The sequence below is a fragment of the Sturnus vulgaris genome, chromosome 2, assembly GCF_052056855.1.
Source record: "Sturnus vulgaris isolate bStuVul1 chromosome 2, bStuVul1.hap1, whole genome shotgun sequence".
NCBI lineage: Eukaryota > Metazoa > Chordata > Aves > Passeriformes > Sturnidae > Sturnus > Sturnus vulgaris.
This window is the reverse complement of record NC_142244.1, coordinates 17,305,989-17,325,166: the sequence shown is the minus strand read 5'-3', so window position 1 is coordinate 17,325,166 and position 19,178 is coordinate 17,305,989. Positions and strand designations below refer to the sequence as shown.

General features: G+C 38.5%; 1 protein-coding gene across 11 annotated transcripts in view; it reads right to left on the bottom strand.

The window, feature by feature from the left end:
- The window catches only part of POU2F1 (POU class 2 homeobox 1), a 112,890-nt gene that overhangs the window by 29,706 nt on the left and 64,006 nt on the right, over window positions 1-19,178 (bottom strand). For 2 of the 11 annotated variants that reach the window (XM_088158140.1, XM_014882800.2), the window contains exons 3-7: window positions 16,753-16,853; window positions 13,843-13,896; window positions 12,089-12,208; window positions 10,259-10,438; window positions 4,404-4,530 (exon numbers count right to left, since the gene is read on the bottom strand). In XM_088158140.1, coding sequence (XP_088014266.1) covers window positions 4,404-4,530; window positions 10,259-10,438; window positions 12,089-12,208; window positions 13,843-13,896; window positions 16,753-16,853 — 582 coding nt within the window. The remainder of the gene's footprint in view (window positions 1-4,403; window positions 4,531-10,258; window positions 10,439-12,088; window positions 12,209-13,842; window positions 13,897-16,752; window positions 16,854-19,178) is intronic. The other 9 variants (XM_088158148.1, XM_088158130.1, XM_088158166.1 and 6 more) reach the window with 5 other exon arrangements.

The window sequence follows — 19,178 nt, the reverse complement described above, 5'->3', positions numbered from 1 at the left end:
TCAAGGGTTGTGCTTCTCCCTCTTCATTTGGCACCTGTGACACCCCAGCTGGAGTCTTGCTGTCAGCTTTGGGTTTCCCAGTACAAGGCACAAGGCCATCCTGGATTTTGTACATCTAAGGCCCACCAGGGTGGCTACCAGGCTGGAACAGGTAAATGAGTTGTTTTTTTCAGCCTGATGAGAAGACTAAGGTGAGATCCTACTGCTTTCTTCAAAGACAGAAATGGACTCTGCTTAAGGGTACATAGTAATGAGATACAATGGATATTGGAACATGGAAAACTCCAACTTAGATATAAGAAAACATTTTTTTTTAAAAACATAATAGCAGTCAACTTTTGGGGCAGGTATTTGAAAATGTTGCAGAAGCTCCATTCTTGGACACGTTCAATTCAACTGGCTGAGGTGCTGAATAGCTGCTGTAATTGAACCTGTCTTGAACAATTCTACCTGGTCTCTAGAGGTCCCTTCCAACCCACATGATTTTTTTGAACCTGTAAAAGCTGCTATTGTACTTGTATACTTTACAGAGGTCGTATTCCTAACCCTCTGCTCTGGGTTTTAAGAGCCCAGTGGTATTATTGCATTAAATATGGCACACAAATCACCTATGTGGCACTCTAAAAGAATGACTGCATAGAGGCAGATAAGGACTGATGCAGAAGTATGATAGTTTAGAGGTATTTAATTTTTTTTAATAGTTATAGTAAATATATCTATTGTCATTCAGGATTTTTTCTATAATGTCTAAGAGTAGCATGAATAATGGTCCAAGCCAAAAACCTCTTCCTGCCAGCCAAGAGTCCCCTAGGACTGATCTGGGATTCAGTTCTATCTAAAATTAAACAAAAGATAAAACAAACATTCAAGCACAGACTTTTTCAGCATAATTTTAAAAAAGTTGGCCCAGAAGCATAATACATAATTCATCCCAAACTGATCTCCCAAAAGAGTGAATTTTTTCATGTAAGAACTTGACTGCTTTATCTCTGCCAAAGCTGCTCATCCTCTCACTGGAAGTTAGCTTGCAAGACAAAGCCATTACAACAACTCCACATGAGTGAGGTCTCAAAATCTGTATAACATGTATGAAAGAAGAAAACAGGACTGGATTTGGCCCAGGCAACTTTACAATTAAAAAAAAAAAAATCATAAAGATAGTCTTTAATAATAAATAGCAGTAACTTGAGACTAGGTAGGTTTCAATGTTTATAGCTAATTAATAGCCTGTCTTCCACATTTGCCTCACTGGATATTTTCTTTGTAAGTACAACTTCTAAATCTCATTGTGATCCAGTCTTTGTTTAGATCTTAACAACTCCTGTTTGCAAGATTAATTTAAATTAAATACTGAACCATTCCCCCCCCCCATTCAGATTTTTACTGATACGATTTGTATTAGCAATATCTCATGAGTGAAAGGGTGAACAGTCACTCAATGAGGGTAATAATTTTAAGAAGCAGCTCTAATTGTAGTAAGGGATGTTAAATTGATTATTTTAGAGACAGCTCTATTAGATACAAGATCAGATACAAGAGGTATAAAGACATTACAAGGTGCTACATTCCTGCTGGTGACTTTAACAATAATATGAACAACAGTTGCACTGAATAAGAAAACGTTCCAGATTTCTATTTCCATTCAATCTTCTGCATATCTTCTGAGGCTTGAAACAATTCTTTCAGTTATGATGTTATCAATTACCAGCCATGAAAAATGGGAACTTTAAAATTTGTTTCATATGAGCCCCTAAATAGCCAGAAATTGCATGGAAAAAGAAGGTGACTACATTAAACATATGGCAGTGGATTTCTGGGGAAAATTTCCTATCTGCTGCTGGGAGCTATAATGTGTGTGTTGAAGAAAGATAGTAGAATAACATCCTAATTATTGATTAATATTTTAGGTACTGAATTTCCTAAAATTTTTCAGAAGTTGGATCTCAGCTCATGATATTCAACTCCTTCAACAATCTAAATACAATTGCTGATGACTGCATTTCTCTGTACTCCTTTGCCTCTAAGTAAAACATTTTTCTTCACCAAATGTTTACATCTTCTACAACCTTGTTTAGATACACTACTCTTCACTTATTTCCCTCAAAACTCTTCTCGTTTAAAAACAGTGTTCCTCATTTACATGACTACATGGCATACACAAAATATGTAAACTGTAAAGCAAGAAATTTCTTCCAGAATACATAATCTATACACAAATCTGAATTTTTATGTTTGTTATTAAATGTGTACATATATAAAGCTCCATGCAGTACCAATGAAGCATGAAAAAAATATTAATGCCATCGGTTTTGAAGAAAACTCTATGCTAGCTTCTTCAGAATATTTATTATTTTATGAAGTTGACTAATGGAGCAATAGGACAAGAACAACATGGAAAAGTCAGCTGCAACAGTAAATACCAAAATAAAAATACACACTCTCTCAATCTTTCTCATAAATAATAATGTACTGTTTGAGATCTTCTAACAATAACCATGACATAATGCAAAAAAAACATATCAAAAAGTGATACAAGGGGTATTATGACATACATGTTGCTTTATCATTGAGTGCTCATGAAGAAAATGAGATCTATTCAAGCATTTCAGTTGGGAAGGTTGTCACACACTAATGGCCTATGGTCAGAATTCAGCATATAAATCTTCCTACATTTTGGAGCTATTCAGCTGTCCAGGCTGCACATTACCAATAAAACATGATGTCTCTACCTGCACTGCGTCACTGATGACAGCAATATGCAGGTCTGAAATTGTAGTGAAGAAATAATTTTGTAGAGATGGCCCCTGGAAAAGGTACTATGAAAATCTCATCTACTTATTCTACTTCAGATTTTAAACAAACAAGAAAGCCTTGCTTCGCTTCTCTGATGCAAACAGCTCATTTTGGGGGTGAATACAATTTGATTCTCTTAGCTTTCCTTTTTTTGTAAAGCGTCTTCAGAGGTATTTTAGAAAATCAGCAGAATTTATCTGAAAAATGTAGGCAGACATCAATACCTCTGAGTTTTTCAAAACAATGTTTTTGTGCTTGTTGTTTTCTTAAAAGAATTTATTAAAAAAAAACCCCAAGCATTTATTTTGAAGAAGTCTTGAACTAAATCTAGTGGTTTGATTTCTTCTAGTACAGTATGTTAAGTTTACAAGTTCTGCTTCATTTTAAGAAAGCAGTACATCACTAAACGCTTCCATGAGCAGCCTTTCAGCCATTTTCTACCAGTGCTAGTATAAAATCTCTCCTAAATCAAGCCCTATTAAAAGGAAGGTAATTTTGACTAACTCTTTATTCAAATGTGAGAGCATTCAGACAGCAAGAGCCCTTCAGCGTAATGGAAAGCCAGTTCTATCCAAGTCATAGTAAGTAAGAAGGAATGATGCATGAAAAAATTGAAAGGACCAGAAGAAAATGAGGTGCAAAGAGCTGCTTTATAGGACAGCCAGGCTCTGCAGGACTCTTCAAGCATAACAGGATTTGCCTTCTGAGCAAGAATCTTTGGATTACCAGACCTGAACAACTGACTAGAGTCCATGTAGAAGAGAAAGGGGGGAAAAAAGGCCATTGGAGTATATCAGCATAAGCAGCCATGGCTAAATGCAGTTTTCCGTGGGCATCAACAAATGGGGTGCAATCAGCACTGTGATGCATTGCAGCCTGGACACATCAGTCCTCAGAACAAAGCTACAGCACAACAACTTAACTGCTCTGACACAGCACCACCTGCCCTGCCTCGTCTGTCTTTGGCAAGTAAGTTATACCCAGTGCATTGCAAAAATATTATTATAAGAGCTGTTACACAAATCCAGCATTCTAGCTGTTTTCCCAGGTGTTAATTATTATTTCAGTTTATGACAAAATTCATTGTACACTCTTTAGGCTTAAGTACCTTTCCAGACTCCTACAAGGACTTTTGAATTTGTAATCTTTATTCAGTCTGTCCTGCTTTTGACTTACATAGAGTTAATTTACTTCTTAATAGCTGGTACAGTGCTGAGATTTGGATTTTGGATAAGAACAATGTTTATAACACACTGATGTTTTACTTTACTATTACCACTACTATTACTATACTTTACTATTACCACTTTTACTATTGCCAAGCAGTATTTATAGTCAAAGAGTTTTCAGCTCCTCACAAATCCCACCAGCAAGCAGGCTGGGAGGCACAAGAAGATGGGGAGGGGACAGAGCCATGACAGCTGACCCAAACTGGCCAAAGGCATATTCCACCACGTGGTGTCATGCTGAGGATATAAACTTAGGGGGGAAAAGCTGGCTGGGAGCCACTGCCTGAGAGAAGGCTGGGCACTGGTATGAACCACCTGAGATTCACCTTCTCCCCTAAAAAATGCCATGTATGGTTTGCTTTTGTGGCGAGGAGCACTTACCCTGCTGCCCCTGCGGCGTTTGTGAGATGATGAACTGTGCTGGCTGCAAGTTGGTTGTTGGATGCACCAACACAAACTGTTGCAGGTTGAGATTCTGCTGCTGAAGCTGCTGCAAGTGCTGCAAATCCTTAAGGAAATGGGAAGGGGACAAAAAAAAAAAAAAAGAAGACAAAAAAAGAAAAAAAAAAGAAAAAAAGAGAAGACAAAAAAATAAAACAAAAAATAAAAAAGAAAAAAGAAGAGAAAGATCTGTGCGTTAGACATTTAAGTCAGCAATGATTCCCAATATAAGATTTCATATCAACGAGCTACACTCTAACATTTAGAGATAAAAGTGGATGTCAAACACAGCAGAAGTCCTGCTACTGAGTATCCTTTAGAAACTCTCGTTCATAAAACCAAAGTTATTTACTAAATAACCCAGCAAAGTATATCAAGAACTGTTCTGCTTTAGAATCTAAACAAACCAAACCAACAAATCAATTTCCCTTCCCCCTTAATTCAGGAGTTTTCAAATACATTAGACTCATCAGCATAAAAGACCTCTCAAACTTATTTTTTGAGGATGGAACTCTACTACAAATCAAGCTTTTTTTTTTTTTGTAACAACGGTCTGCAATTACCATTTGAATCAACAACAGGGAAGCAAAATATTACAGATTTCTTGTTTGCACTCTGGTTGTTCAGTTCAGATTTCAGAAAGCAGCTAACTCAATTAGTAAATATATTTGATTTGTTCTGAAACAAATTACAATAAGCTTAATAGATATGACTATAATGAAAGGTTAAAAGGAATAATCCAAAACACTGCATTATTGCAGAACCCTACCTTTACGTATTTAAACCATTCAGGACTATTAATTTTCTATAATTAAATGACAGATCTCAATGTGAAATGTTAATCCACGAGAAACTGAGTTTTCAACAAAAATGCTTCAAGCTGACATTTAGCTGGAGAATGAAAACATAGAGAACTGCTTAAAAATATTGTTCTCCCTAACTAGCGTTTTTCATTTCATCTCCAAATAGGACAATAGCAAGGGCAATTGAAATTTAAAAAACACGATGTGAAGTCAGCCAACATAACAGTGGTAATCTATGAAAACTATCTAAACACACTTAACAGATTTTTCCATCTTTCCAGGAAGAATCTGTTTCAAAATACTCACCAAACAGATGGAAAAAAGCCTGAATGAAATACTTCCCACACTTGCAAACCTCCCATTACACAAACCAAACCAAGCAGTCGAGAAGACTCCCCCAAAGCTGTTTCAGGGAAGTTATTCAGGTCCCTGTTTGCAAAGAAACCGTGTTCAGGTGCAGCAGTGCCAAAAACAGTGCCCAGCTGGAGCTGCTCATCTTCATACAGCCCCAAACACACGTGAACACAAGAGAACCAGAGTAACAAAGAGCTGCTCCTTGGACTGATGCAGCTTGCTGAGCACTCCCACAACCTGCTCAGCCAGAGGATGGGACAGGCCATTCACTGCCAGCCGTGGATTTGGAGATGAGAAGTCAGACAGACTGACAAGGAGAACTTCTTTCTTACACAATTGCCGTTATCTGTGACCTTACATTATTTTTAATCTGTTAAAATTGTAACTTGAAAGTTGCAACAATCTCTTTCTGGAGATGGGGGTGGGGAATGTCAGAAAGGAAGACTAGGGAGGGGAAAAAACAGGGAGTCCACTGATTTATGAGACCATAGACAGGCATTATAAGAAAACGACTACTTAACCTGCATTACACAGACACTGGCCATCAATCACTTGGGCTACTTAGCCCTGTTAAGTCAAAAGCATGCAGTGTAATAATATGGTAGACAGACACCAGATGGATTGATCAAGCAACGCTCTTTTTAAGAAATGGAAACTTCTATTTTATAAGAGAATGGTAAAATTTTAAAAGTGCCCATGAGCAAAAAAAGTAGTTTAAAAGTCAATAGTATTGTTTGCTTTCAGAAAATTGCAGAAATAATGCAACCATTCCTATGAAATCAAGGCAAATTTCCTTCTTGAAAGAGAGAAATAACTGCTCCAGTTCTATCATGGAACTCCATGTTTCTTATGACTTCATATCCTAATATCACATTGGTCAGAACTGTTACCAAAACCTCTTACTTCTTCAGCTCAACACAACATGGATCTCCACTCATTTATTCACTGATTTTCAATGCTCAGCTGGTTACCTCTGCAGATCGTGCTGACCCTCCAGTTCAGAGGGGGTTCATACTGGAATGGATGTGAGGACTGGATGCAGAGTTGAAAACAGAAATGGAAAGAGCTGGGCAAGCTGACTCAGGTTGGGAACACTGGGCAGAAGGAAAGGAAATAAAGAGAGGCTGCAGGATGAAAATAGAGGTAGGTAAGAGAAAAAACCAGAAACACAAAAGGAAGAGTTGGGAAGACACTGTAGAAGAAAAAAGTATCAATGGAAAAACAGATAGATTAAGGACCTCTCCCAATCAAAAGCAAACAAATGAAATCACCCCAGATGACCAAGTAGATCTCAGATGATTTGAAGCACTCCCACAGGAGATGGAGTTACATGCAAGAAAGAATACAAAGAAACAGTGGCAGTGTATCTGTAAGATCAAAGGAGGAGAGCTTTTTGTTTAAGACTATAGTATTCATAACACTGGCTACCCAGCTAAGACATGACAGCTCTTATCATCAGGCTCTTCCACTTTAATATGAGAAAACTGTTTTTAAATTGAGGCCTCAGGGATAACTGATATAAGCAATCTTATTCCGTGCATCTGCCTTGGTAAATGGTATGTTGGCTAAGTCTTGTTTAAATACAGAAATATAATTCTGCAACGCAAAATGAAAATGATACCTCCAAGGCTAATCACTCCTAAATAGCCCTACCAGCCCCTCAAATGCATTTGAAATCCAACTTTATTTCCACCTTGGGAAAGTTTTATTATTTAGTTAATTATATCATTATAATAAATCTCCCAATAGCAACCACACGATCAAACCGGACACTGATTTCCTATACGGATTTTTTTTTTCCTCAGCGTTAAAATCTGTATGCTAGCACAAGCACATGGAAAGAGATGGAGAGACTTTCAGGGAGACATGCATGTCTTCTGGTGCTGCCTAGCAATTTAGAAAGATCAAAACAATCTAAATCCTACCTCAGCAGAATAATCTGTCAAGTGCTATGTCTTGCTGTGAGGAAGATTTTTTGTTTAAAAAAAATAATCTAGATTTCTAAATTCAATGCCATTATTTCAAATTACAGCCTCAGCACAAACTTAAGCATGTGTGTCATTTTGAGATTCACATCATATAAATACAGAGGCTAGATCCTGGAAGGAAGTTGATAAAGAACCCCAAAAACTGATCCACAATTGCTAATGCCAACCCAGGAGCAGCACGAGCTCCTCACCAGGCTGCTGCAGCAGATACCTTACGTGAACTGCAGTGCACATTAAAGAAGTCATGCTTCTGCAATTAGTTAATTAAAATAAATATGGTAATCCCTCTGCTGCAGAGACCTGCCAGTTAATCAATTATTCAAAAATCATCAATTAAAACAAACATTCAGCTATTTGTATAATCAGCTATATGTTTACAATAGCAACACAAACAAAGCTGAGCACTGCTTACAAATCCTTGCCAAGATAGATCAAAAAGCATGGTGCTATCTACCTACGAACCTAGATGGTAGATGTTTTCCATAAGTAACTCAAATTATACCTAACACCTGCACAATTTATGCCCTGCACTTTCATCAAAAGGAGCAGTTAACAAGATTCAACCAAGCTCATTTATGTATCAAAATAACCTATCCTAAAAGACATTAATTGTAAAGTCAAACAATTAAGTAATTAGAAATGTCAGAAAACAAGCACAACTTTAATTTGTTCTGCACGTGGCAACTACATGATCACATGTTATTTTTCAGAGAGCCTTTAGCTCACTCATGTGCACGAATCAGACAATGCTGCCTTCAGAAACCCCTATTTGACAGCACATGCCTGATCTTTTCAACTCTTCTCAAACACTTCTCTGAAGATTTTCTAAGTTCTGGAGAAAAAGCTAGTACGAAACTAATAATTGTAAATGCTTCACACATTTTCAGAGCTTCACATTGAGGTGGCAGAGCAGGATTAGAAACATCTCACACACACATCACAGTGGTATCCACTGCTTTGGTGGCCTGTTTCACAAACCTAAGGCCAGACAGTTCAAGGTACAGATTTTGTTAATAGGAATTTTTAAGCCACCACACTTCAGTGAAGCAGACCTTGCTATCTTAAGCTGCACACCTGGAAGAGGAGAGGCACACACCTGTGGATTACTTACATACATGTTAAAACACATCCCATCAAATGAGAACTCTGTGACAGGTGCGTGGAAAGACATCAGAAGCTATAACCAACAACTTCCTTGACAAGGACATTCCCCATTCTTTTTGAAATCTGTATTATTGCCTACAGACAGTTTTAACAAAATTAAGATATGATCTTGAGAATTACAAGTTTCCTTGAATGCTGCATCCTTTAATCATCTCCACATCATGCCAGTGAAGTGGAATCCTCTGCCAAAAATTTGGTGACGTGACTTCTCACAGTGCAACAAGAGCTTCAATGGGAGGAATCTCACCAACACAGCAACATCAGCACTGGCCTTATAAAAACAGGATGGCATCACTCTGGCCTCTCTAAGGACTTCTAGATCAACACCACAGAAGTTTGTCACTTCAGCTAATGAAAACCTGATAGCACAGCCAGGCTGTTATTCATCAGCTAGTGGACCAGCACAGTAAAGGATTGAACATTTCATCCCTGGACTTCACAGACAATTGCAACATTTCTATTCTTGTCCTTAATCAGACCTCATGTTCACTTTTTAGACACTTCATCCTGGTTGAATGCAAGAGAAAATAGCCTGGACAGAAAGCATCAGACAGTCTTAAAGAACTTGCTCACTCTATGAAGCAGCAACTTTGAAGATTATATACCCCACACACTTCGCACAGCTAGACTAATAACACGGATATTATGTACCAAGAACTTTAATCTATGGAAATATGGAACTCAGTAAGGGCAAGACAATCACCTACTCATAGTACTCAAGATGTCTAAGATGCACATTTGATGATCCTTGTCCACAAGTCTAAGAATTTTCCATACTACATACACTAAGCACAGAGTTAGTGCCATTGCAATCTCCACACTGAATTAAGCCAGTCCTGGAAGACTCAGGAGGTTCCTTACTGCTTCTAGTAAGCAGAAATCCAGAGCAAGCAGTTCTTCAGAACTGACAAGTCTTTAGTACCAGACCATGAGACTGGACAGATTCCAACACCAGACTCATGCTCCAAGTTTTTCTCCAGACACACAGGAGTGCTCATTCTTTGCCACTGAACTCGCAGCATTAAACACCAAGCCAAAATAGCAACAAATGGGTCAAATCAAACTGCTGTTCTTCAGCTCTATCATTTTGCTTCTAACAAGCACCATTTGGGTCTGACAAGCATCCTTTTTGATACACAGGCATCACTTCCCATCCATACAGGTCTCAACAAGTGCAATTTCTGTGGGCATAGTTCCGTACCCTTTTTTCTCCTTTCTCTCTCTAATTACAAGGAGGAAAATTCAGAAAACACAGCACCTACTCAGATTCTGGTACAAACTCAGAGGCCCAGTGGAACTGAGGAGCAGCTGGCACACATTCCTTCCTAAGGCTATCAAACTCCAACCTCACCATGCACGAGCAAAGACTAACACCACTCGAGGACTCTAGAAACTCACTGAGTCGAGGAATGACAAATTGTATCCGAACGGTGCAACTGGTCCAAAAGCTCTTTAGTTTTCCACCCTCTCAAGCCTCAAGGCTCACCTGTGCAATCTGTATTGGCTGAGATAGAGGGATCTGCGTCATCGGCGTCGCAGCAGAGGCCGAGATGGTGGCACCAGCAGCGCTGTGCTGCTGACTGGCTGAGTGCTGCACTGCAGCCGCCAGCAACTGGGCCTGCGCCTGTTGGAGCAATAACTGTTGCTGGGCTGGCGTCAACGTGAGCTATAAACAATTAGAAAACACAGCCATTAATAATGGGTATAGCCACTTCAGCTACAAAGTCATTAGATAGCTCAGTACTAGTTATGTTAACCAATCCTAGGGCTATTCCACTAAATGGCCAAGGAAGGACAGCTGGCTGCTCAACACAGTGTGAAAACTAACCTACCACGGCCTGACACAAACCGAACTGCACCGCCACCAGCATTTGCACTTACTGGAACCTACAGAACCTAACCCTGCTCCTAAGCTTTCCTCACAACTCTACCAGGAGTATCAGGGAAAAAGCAATTAAGTAGCAAGCAAAAGAAAAGAATCAGTATTGCCAGGATTTGAAAGGAAATTTACACCCAGCAGAACAGCAAGTGATTAGCCAGATGAATGTGAAGCAGGAATGCTGGCTATGGCTACTGAACAAACTGATAACGCCCCAGCTGCTTCACATTAGCATGAATCCCTGCCATATTCCATCATTTCCATTATGCCCTAAGATATAAGTAAAGAACATGAGCTCCATTTGTTTCTCTCCAAGTCTCCCCATCTGCCTTTTTTTTTTTTTTTAATAGAATGGAGTTGGCAACTTTACATCCCTTCCCTTTCCCAAACACGCATTATCTCTGTGGAACAGGTGGCAGCAGTCTCTCCTTTACATGTAAATGAATCTTGATGCCCATATTTACTACAACTCATATCTGCATAGGCCTGGAGTTTTGAATGTTTCACTACAGCAGACAATAATGAATTAAAACAAACCAGTGTTTCTGAGAATACAAAAAAATAATAAGATATGCCAGGTTTTAACAACACAGCGAAACAGTCTCACTTCTAAAACTTTCAATGCTTAACTGAAAACTAAATAGGATGTTTATTTACGTACTAACATAGGAGAAGATTTAACAGTCGAGCCTGAGATTAAGCAGTCATTTCATGCAAGTGTAGGGATGATCTAACCTAACACTTCAAATCATAAATACATTGTTGGAGCAACTACCCTAAGCTTATTAGCACTCTAACTCTTATATTGCACAGCTGATTATGTGGAAGCAAATTCTTTAACCAGCCCATTCACAAAACTTGCTCTTTTTTAAAATGACCGAAAGCCTTACAACAATTCAGAAACACCAGAAAGTCTAAAAGAACAATTATTCCATATTTACTCCCAAATCTTTTCAATTATAGCCCCCTCAAAATCAGTAGGTTAAAATGAAAGGGTTCAATAGGCTTAAGGAAATTACTAATAGAGTTACTTAAAAAGAAACGTGTTTGAAAAGAGCAAAAATTAATGGTTCCCATAATTTTTGTTCTTCACTCAGCTGTAAGATTGTCTTTTCTCCCATGCTTCGTTTTAATCTTGAAAAAAAATTAAATCTCCTCTTTATATCAGTGTCTGTCTCATTTGTAACTGTTATAAGACAACAGGTTTTAATTTCATTGCAGAGTCAAAAGGGATACTAAGAACAGAGAGAAAGAATTGTTTTTGTTGTTTGGAAGCAAACACTTAGCGACAAACCCCAAATATTAGAGTATGCTTATTTTTCTAGGAAAGTCTTTTCTGTTGCCACTTCCACTGAAGTTCCTCCCTAGGTTAAAGGAAGTTGCAGTGCCCCTCGGTGACAGCTGCGTGGGACTGCAGCATCCCAGGGTAACTCTTACCCCAGTGATCTGTCCTCCGGCCAGCATGAGCTGGGTCTGGGGTATGGCCGCCTGCACTGAAGGCTGCTGGGAAGGCTGGCTTGGCTGCTGAGAGTCCCCAGATTCTTCATTAGATTTAGACTAGTAAAAAAAAAATACAACTCTTTATAGTGTAAAACAGATGTTAATGTATAACGTTGCTATCTCAACACTGCACAATAAAAATCTTTCATCTGCATACAAAAAGCCCTTGGGTTTATTTTAAGAGTGTGTTTAAGCAATGGCTCTGTGTGCCCACCATCTCAGCTACGATTGCTCAAACATGTCTGTAGGTAATGCAGTTTAAACAAAACAAAGAGACTCTCTGGTCTCCTCTAACTCTCTGACATTATTTTCAGGTCTCACTTCATTTTACGCCATGCAACTGAAGCTGACGCTGCCTTTCACCATGAAGAAAGAGAAGGTTGTTAAAATTATTCATTGCCTAAAATCCTGAACAATGGAACAAGAGAAAGGAGATTGTGTTTCCATTTTCTGTATCTCCATCCTGTACCACTAAGTCATCATACTGTTGGCTTATACAGAAGCTTTTTGAAAAATCCTTACAGGTTTCTCTACCTACAGCAAAATATGTAATATATACAGTGCTTTTAAATACTCAAACCATTTATTTAATTGAATACTGCTTTATTTTAAAAGATTCAAGTTTGTTTTGATTTATTTCTGTGGTTTGGTTGTTTGTTTTTTTAAACGGAAGAAATTGTGAAGACATGAGGGAAGAAATGCAACTGCATGAAGAGAGGGAGAGAGTTTTATGATAATTAAAACTGGTTATGCAGAACATTACAATTCTGCATAGATTTGCATATTTTCCACCACCTGTTTTGGGGACTGCAGAGCGGGCTAATTAACATAAAGGCTCTGATTAATTCTGCCAGTCATTGAGCGATAATTACAGCGCAGGACTGTAAACATTCTGCACTGGAGATACAGCCTGTTTGCCAACATCTCTCTCAGGGATGGAAGTTTACCATGGCAACCAAGGCAATTTTCTGCCTCCTTCCTCTTAGAAAGGAAGGTCACTATACCTCCTCTTCTTTCCAAATTGTTATTATGTATAAGTGGGTCCACATTCTATTGCATTTCATGTAACGCACTACCTACATTCTTTAATAACAAGCAATACTGAAACCAGTTTTCAATAAAGCTGCATCCCTTGCCCCTTAATATAGTACAGAGAGGAAGTAGAATGTTAACAGATAAACTGAAGTGCTCAGCATCATAGGAAAGTTTGAAAGCTTTGTTGTCTCACGTACATTATTAAACAACAATTACTCTGACTCTGAAATCACTCTGTAATTTACACAAGCAGTCTAAACTAGCCACATTACATAGTTAATGCTACATTATATTCCTATATTCAGTTACCAGAAGCAAGGACAAATTGCGAAGTAATACTCACTATGTGTTTAATGCAAGTTAATAAACAGAAGAACATGAAATATTCCTGGAGTTTTAAGGTTTTCATGATATCACACCTGACTAAAATTCAGCATTGAGTTATGGTCACTCCATGTTTTAAACAACTCCAGAGCCTGAATGCTTACAAATCCTGAATCTGATTTACAGTTGTGAAAGTACTATTCCTTCATACCTATCACTTACAAAACCAGTCGGACTGAAAAAACCTGAGCTGTTTGTATCACAGGTTAAGAACTATCTCTACTGATGCTATTTGGGATGAGAGGAGGATGAGCAGCAGTAACTGTCTTTACCTGTACATTTAAGGACTGAGCAGCAGCCTGTAAACTTGTTCCAGCGAGCTGGACCTACAACAGTGCAAAAATGGAAATGAAATAATGTAGAATCCACAGAAAACTAATAATGTAAAAAGAACAATCTCCCCACCCACAGCCCAACAAAAACTCCCCGGAGAACAGTGCATGCCCTTCTAACACCTGAATCAGTGGAGTAGGGGTTGTACTCCAGGCTGAAGCAGATCTGTAAGACTCTTTCATGATGCTGTTTATCTATCTACCTCTTACTGAAGGTATCCCTGCCTAAGGATGTAGATACTACTATGGATGGAGTTGAAACAGAGCGTATTGGAGAGGAAAGGCCAACAAGTCCTATTCCTGTTGGAAAAATCCAGGCTTCAGAGCAGGACATGAAGCTCTACTCATCATCATCCCAGTCCCATTTCAGAATGGTTCTTACCCCAACACTGCACTCACCAGCTTTCTGATGAGAGCAAGCATGTGCACAGCACAGAATCCAGAGCATAACCACTCTCCCTCAAATTAACCCATCCAAGCACATTTGCAGCCCTCAGCCACTGACAAGAAGATCTCAACACAGAGGACCAGAGACACTTTACAAAGGCTGTATTGATTCAGGTATACTTAAAACTTGAATTCAATGTTTGTAATTAACAGGCCCAAAGAAGGTCTTGTGGGTGAGCAGCAAGGAAAAATGGATACTTCAGAAAGTGAGATTTTTGAGTGCTTTTTTGTCTCTAATAAGGATTTCCTCTGTACAAAAAATGTTATATTTTCATTTACTGAAGTCCCTTTGAATCAGTCTTGCCATGTTTCTATCAGCACCCCTATTTATAAAGAAGGAATGCTCTGCAATTAATTACCAACACTTTGAAAGGTCAGAGTAACAGCCTGCAGAGAATTCTACCTCTGGCCATGTTTGAAGACCACTGCTCATTTGAAAACCAGGTGACATGTAAGGATACAATAAAGCAAAGCAAAATATAGCACTCCTGCCTCAAGATGGAAGACCTCTATATGGTCCCCACATAAAAAGTCCACATATTTTCAAGCACAGGAAAAACTGCAGTACATGAAATTAATAACTGAATATTTTGAACAGTCAACCTTGGAAAAGTCAGCTTGGAACTACTTCCCACTGGTTTAGATGAAGGTACTAGACATACTAAGTATGATCTACATCTAAGCAAACACTCCCAGAAAAGCCCCTCCTCATCAGAAGCAAGACAGTTTGACACAGTTGATGTAATCTGTGCTTTTACCATGGATTAATAGCAGGGAATAGCCTAAACAACACCACTCTCCCATCCAGATTATGTATTCAAAATAATACTTAAAAATCACACAAACATCACATAAAAGACTTCAAATGTATATTGCTCAGGCACAGCCAGCAGATTCCAGAACATCTCTGTGAATGCAATTTGAACATCCCTTTCACCACACAGCCAACATTTCCAAATTAGAAATTAAACTGTACCTGAATGCTGCCTAGAGCCCAGTATTTTGCATTAGTCTAGAGCAAAGCACTGTGTGTTAAGGTTGAATAACACCCCACTAACAGCAGCCTCACTAGCACAGGACAGTTTGACAATAGATTCCCACACACCTGCAGGTGAATAAAAGAATACCTGAGATTTTCCTTTGAACCAGTTTCAAGAAATGAATCACACTTTATCAAACATGAAGTTATAAAGATCCTGACAACTGTTTAAATAAATAAATTTCTAAAGCAGCATAAAGCACTGTGCAAAACCCAATTACTGTCCTGGGTCAATCCATATAACAAAACGAAGACTAAAACAAACACACAGAATTTTGCAGAACAGCTGTATCGGTTTCCATGTTAAACACACACTGGTAAGCCATAAAAACTAGTCAGCTTCTCTCCACATAAAGGCAGCCTACAACAGGCTATTGGTTCAGCAAATTCAAACAGTGGCACTCCCTAGGTCCTATATAAACCAATCTGCTAGGAAAATTGCAATTATGTGACAAGACGTGTGGAATGTTCCATACAATAAAACGGCAGTTCAGAGCTCTTAAAAGAGGGCATAAAAGCTTCAGTACTTCAATTATACCACAATAACTGTGCAACCTCAGACCTCAAACATTCAAGGTCATCCAATTAGGTACAGTATTCTAAAGTTTAACTTGGTGCAGAGGAAGGGAAAGAAATTAGGACATTTGTTTTCATACATCAAGTGCGAACAGATAAAAAAACTACAAAAAAATGCCCCTTATACTTCTCTTCACCTAGGGATGCCCCATTTTGCTTCAGCCTGCATCTGAAGTTCAGCTTTGATTCCCTAAACACAGCAGCAGCAGAACAGAGGGATAGTATTAGAAGTCTGAATATCATCTGACAAACAGGTCACTGAAATAACTTTTTTGTAAAAAAAGAAAACCTCACAAGCCATATATGCTTAGTAAGTACAATCAACTTTCTTTGTAAGAATGAAATGTTTTTAACTAGATAATGACAGTTTTGGAACCTTGGCAGCCATTGGGCCAATACAAACCTTTCCTAAAAAATTCAAATTTCGTCTTGCCTTTCAAAGTGGTATCTCTATTAAGGTTAAAACAACCAGAAAACAAACAAACAAAAAACCTACTCAAAAACACACCATGACATTTAGGTATTCTCAAGTAATCAAAAATGTGATTTTTAGTCCTCCCAAAGAGGTCTCACCCTATCTTGACATGTTCTGCAGCCTAATGCAATGAAGTGAATGCCACAAATAGGACTTTTTCCCATCCACACTCTTTAACCAGGTGGTGCACCCGTATTTATGTTCTAATAAATGACTCCACATCCTTCACAGAAAGAGAGAACATGAAACACACCAGGGCAGTTGTGCTCACAGCTGCCTGAGTCTCCTCTGTTTGAAATGTCTCTTCTCTTACCTGATGAAGGTGCCCAAGGAAGGCCTGGGCCTGGGCTGTAGAGATTGCTCCTCCGACAGGCACAGGCTGCTTTTGAAAGTCCAGGCCATTTGTTTGCGTGCCTGGAGAAAGAAAGATATAGAAAACTATTAATTCTGACTTTTACTAAGTGGAATAAGAATTAACACTCCAACTTTCCTGCTATTCTCTCAACATTACATAGTAAAAAACACTCTGAGAGTAACAAGAACTGTGTTTTTTTATTGAAAGTGAGGTGGGAAGCAGAGTTGAGGTTTCAGTAATAGAGCATCTGTCAGCTGAATAAAATCAACATCATATTTTCTTTGGTTTCCATCACCTATTCCGTGTACCCTGAAGATATTTAAAAGATGTACAGATGTGGCACTTAGGGACATGGTTTAATGGAGGAGTTGCAGCATTAACAGTTGGGCTTGATGATCTTAAAGGTCTTCTCCAATCTAAATAATTCCATGACCTGTGTTTCTGTGCACACTACTATCACACTCTAAACAGTTTGAGAACCAAATGGGTGCTTGCTGCTATGATTAAACTGTATTTCCATTCTCCATGCACCCTCAATCCAGTAGCAGAAGACTAACTTCAAGTTCAGAAAGTGTCAACAGCAAGGTTTGTATAAAAGCCACCTTTCCCTAAAGACAGGCAAAAAAACACTTGATGAAAACAGAAATCCTGTGTATACACAGCAGTTATGGGCCACAGTTTCAACCTTTCCAGAAATGACTCCTCTACATTTCTGTTAAAGTTTGTTCAGAGGTCCTGTTAAATAAGAGAACTGCCTGTGCTTGCTTCTGCTTTCACTTACTCTCATATAACTAAAACTTGGTTATTTTCTTACATTTTTGCAGTCTTTTCCTAAACTGCTCGGAAGACATGAAAACCCCCCAAATATCACAAAATAATCTGGGTGTGAGAAGAAAAAGGTAAAGAAAATAACAAGTGCTTTTTTGTTTTGTTACACCCACAGTGGCTAATAACAGGAAGGGAGACTAAGTGTGTTGGGATGCAGGGAATTTCTAGAATAGATGATGCAATCTTTAAAATTGAGTGACTGAAATGAAGCAAAACCAGCTTTAGACTTGCGTGTTTACTCGTCATGACAATCAGATTTTGTTCAGTGCCTATGGGCAGGTGTGCATAGTAACTCCTACTTCAAAATTCCTTCCATCATCTACATTCTTTTCCATAAAAACCCAAGTTATCTACTGAGCAAAAGAGTCACAGTTGTTGAACAACAACAGGTGGTAGCTATTCCTTGGAAACATCTGCAAAAGCAAGCAGGCATGAAATGTGATTAGTAAAATACACTGTCCAATATATTAGACTGCTATTTTGACCTACAAACAGCTTACACAGGTAACATTTCCAAAGACTGAGCCACTGTTCAATTAAATAGATACATAAAATCATATCAAGCTTTCTACCATCCATGTGAAGTATACCTAAGGTGGCCTTTGGATGCATCTTTGGTGGGGGTTCTGTGTGAGAAGATTTGGCCGACTCCCAAGTTTTCAATTCTATGCTTTGGGTCAAGGTTTACAAACTTAAAGAGACATACATGCAGCCAAAGATCCACAGATGTGTTAAAAATACTCCAGTTTTAAACTACAACAAATTATTTTGCTTAATTAATCTAAAATTCCAATTCAAAGTGAATATAGGGACTCTCACTGGTCTGAATTGCTCTTGAAGGAATGCAACTCGGTTGCCTTTCTCCAAAGAATGGTATATAAGAAAGTCTGCTGGAAAGAGCCAGAAGAACCTCATCTATCTTCATTTTTTCCAGTAAACTTCAGAATTCTCTCCATGCAGAAATACAAGGAGAATGAAAAAGTGGTTGAGTAAATATATAAAAGTAACTCCTGACAAATAGCTACCCAAAGTCAAAAGAAGCAACTTACCACCTTCTCATTTAAGCAAAGGTTTTGAATTAGTTTTCAATGGTCAGGGAGTGAAAAAAATACAGATAAGAAAACCCACTGGAGGGCAAATACTCCTCATTCCAACAGGAAACTTGTGGGGGTTAAAAAAAATTATCTGTTTCTGAGAGAACCAGCTGCAGGCCTCACTTTAGGTAGATAGGTGAAGTTGTTCTACTTAACTATATTCCAAAAAGAGCCTCAAAAGATCATGATACCATATTAAAAGAGCACAAGTGTGCAAAAGAAATGCTCCAGTTAGCAGTTCTGCTGACTCTTAATATGGAAATCTGAAACAAGCCTCCTAGGTGATAGTTTAGAACAAAGCAAGCTCCAAGACTGAGCTTAAAATCTTCATGGCTCCCAACAAGCAACTTAGGCACTGAGAGAAAACAACATTTTCTTTAAATTCAGTCTTGAAAGACATCAACTCCCTCTCCCCAGGCCTCCCAAAACCAAACTCAGGGTGAAAAAATCCACATCACATCT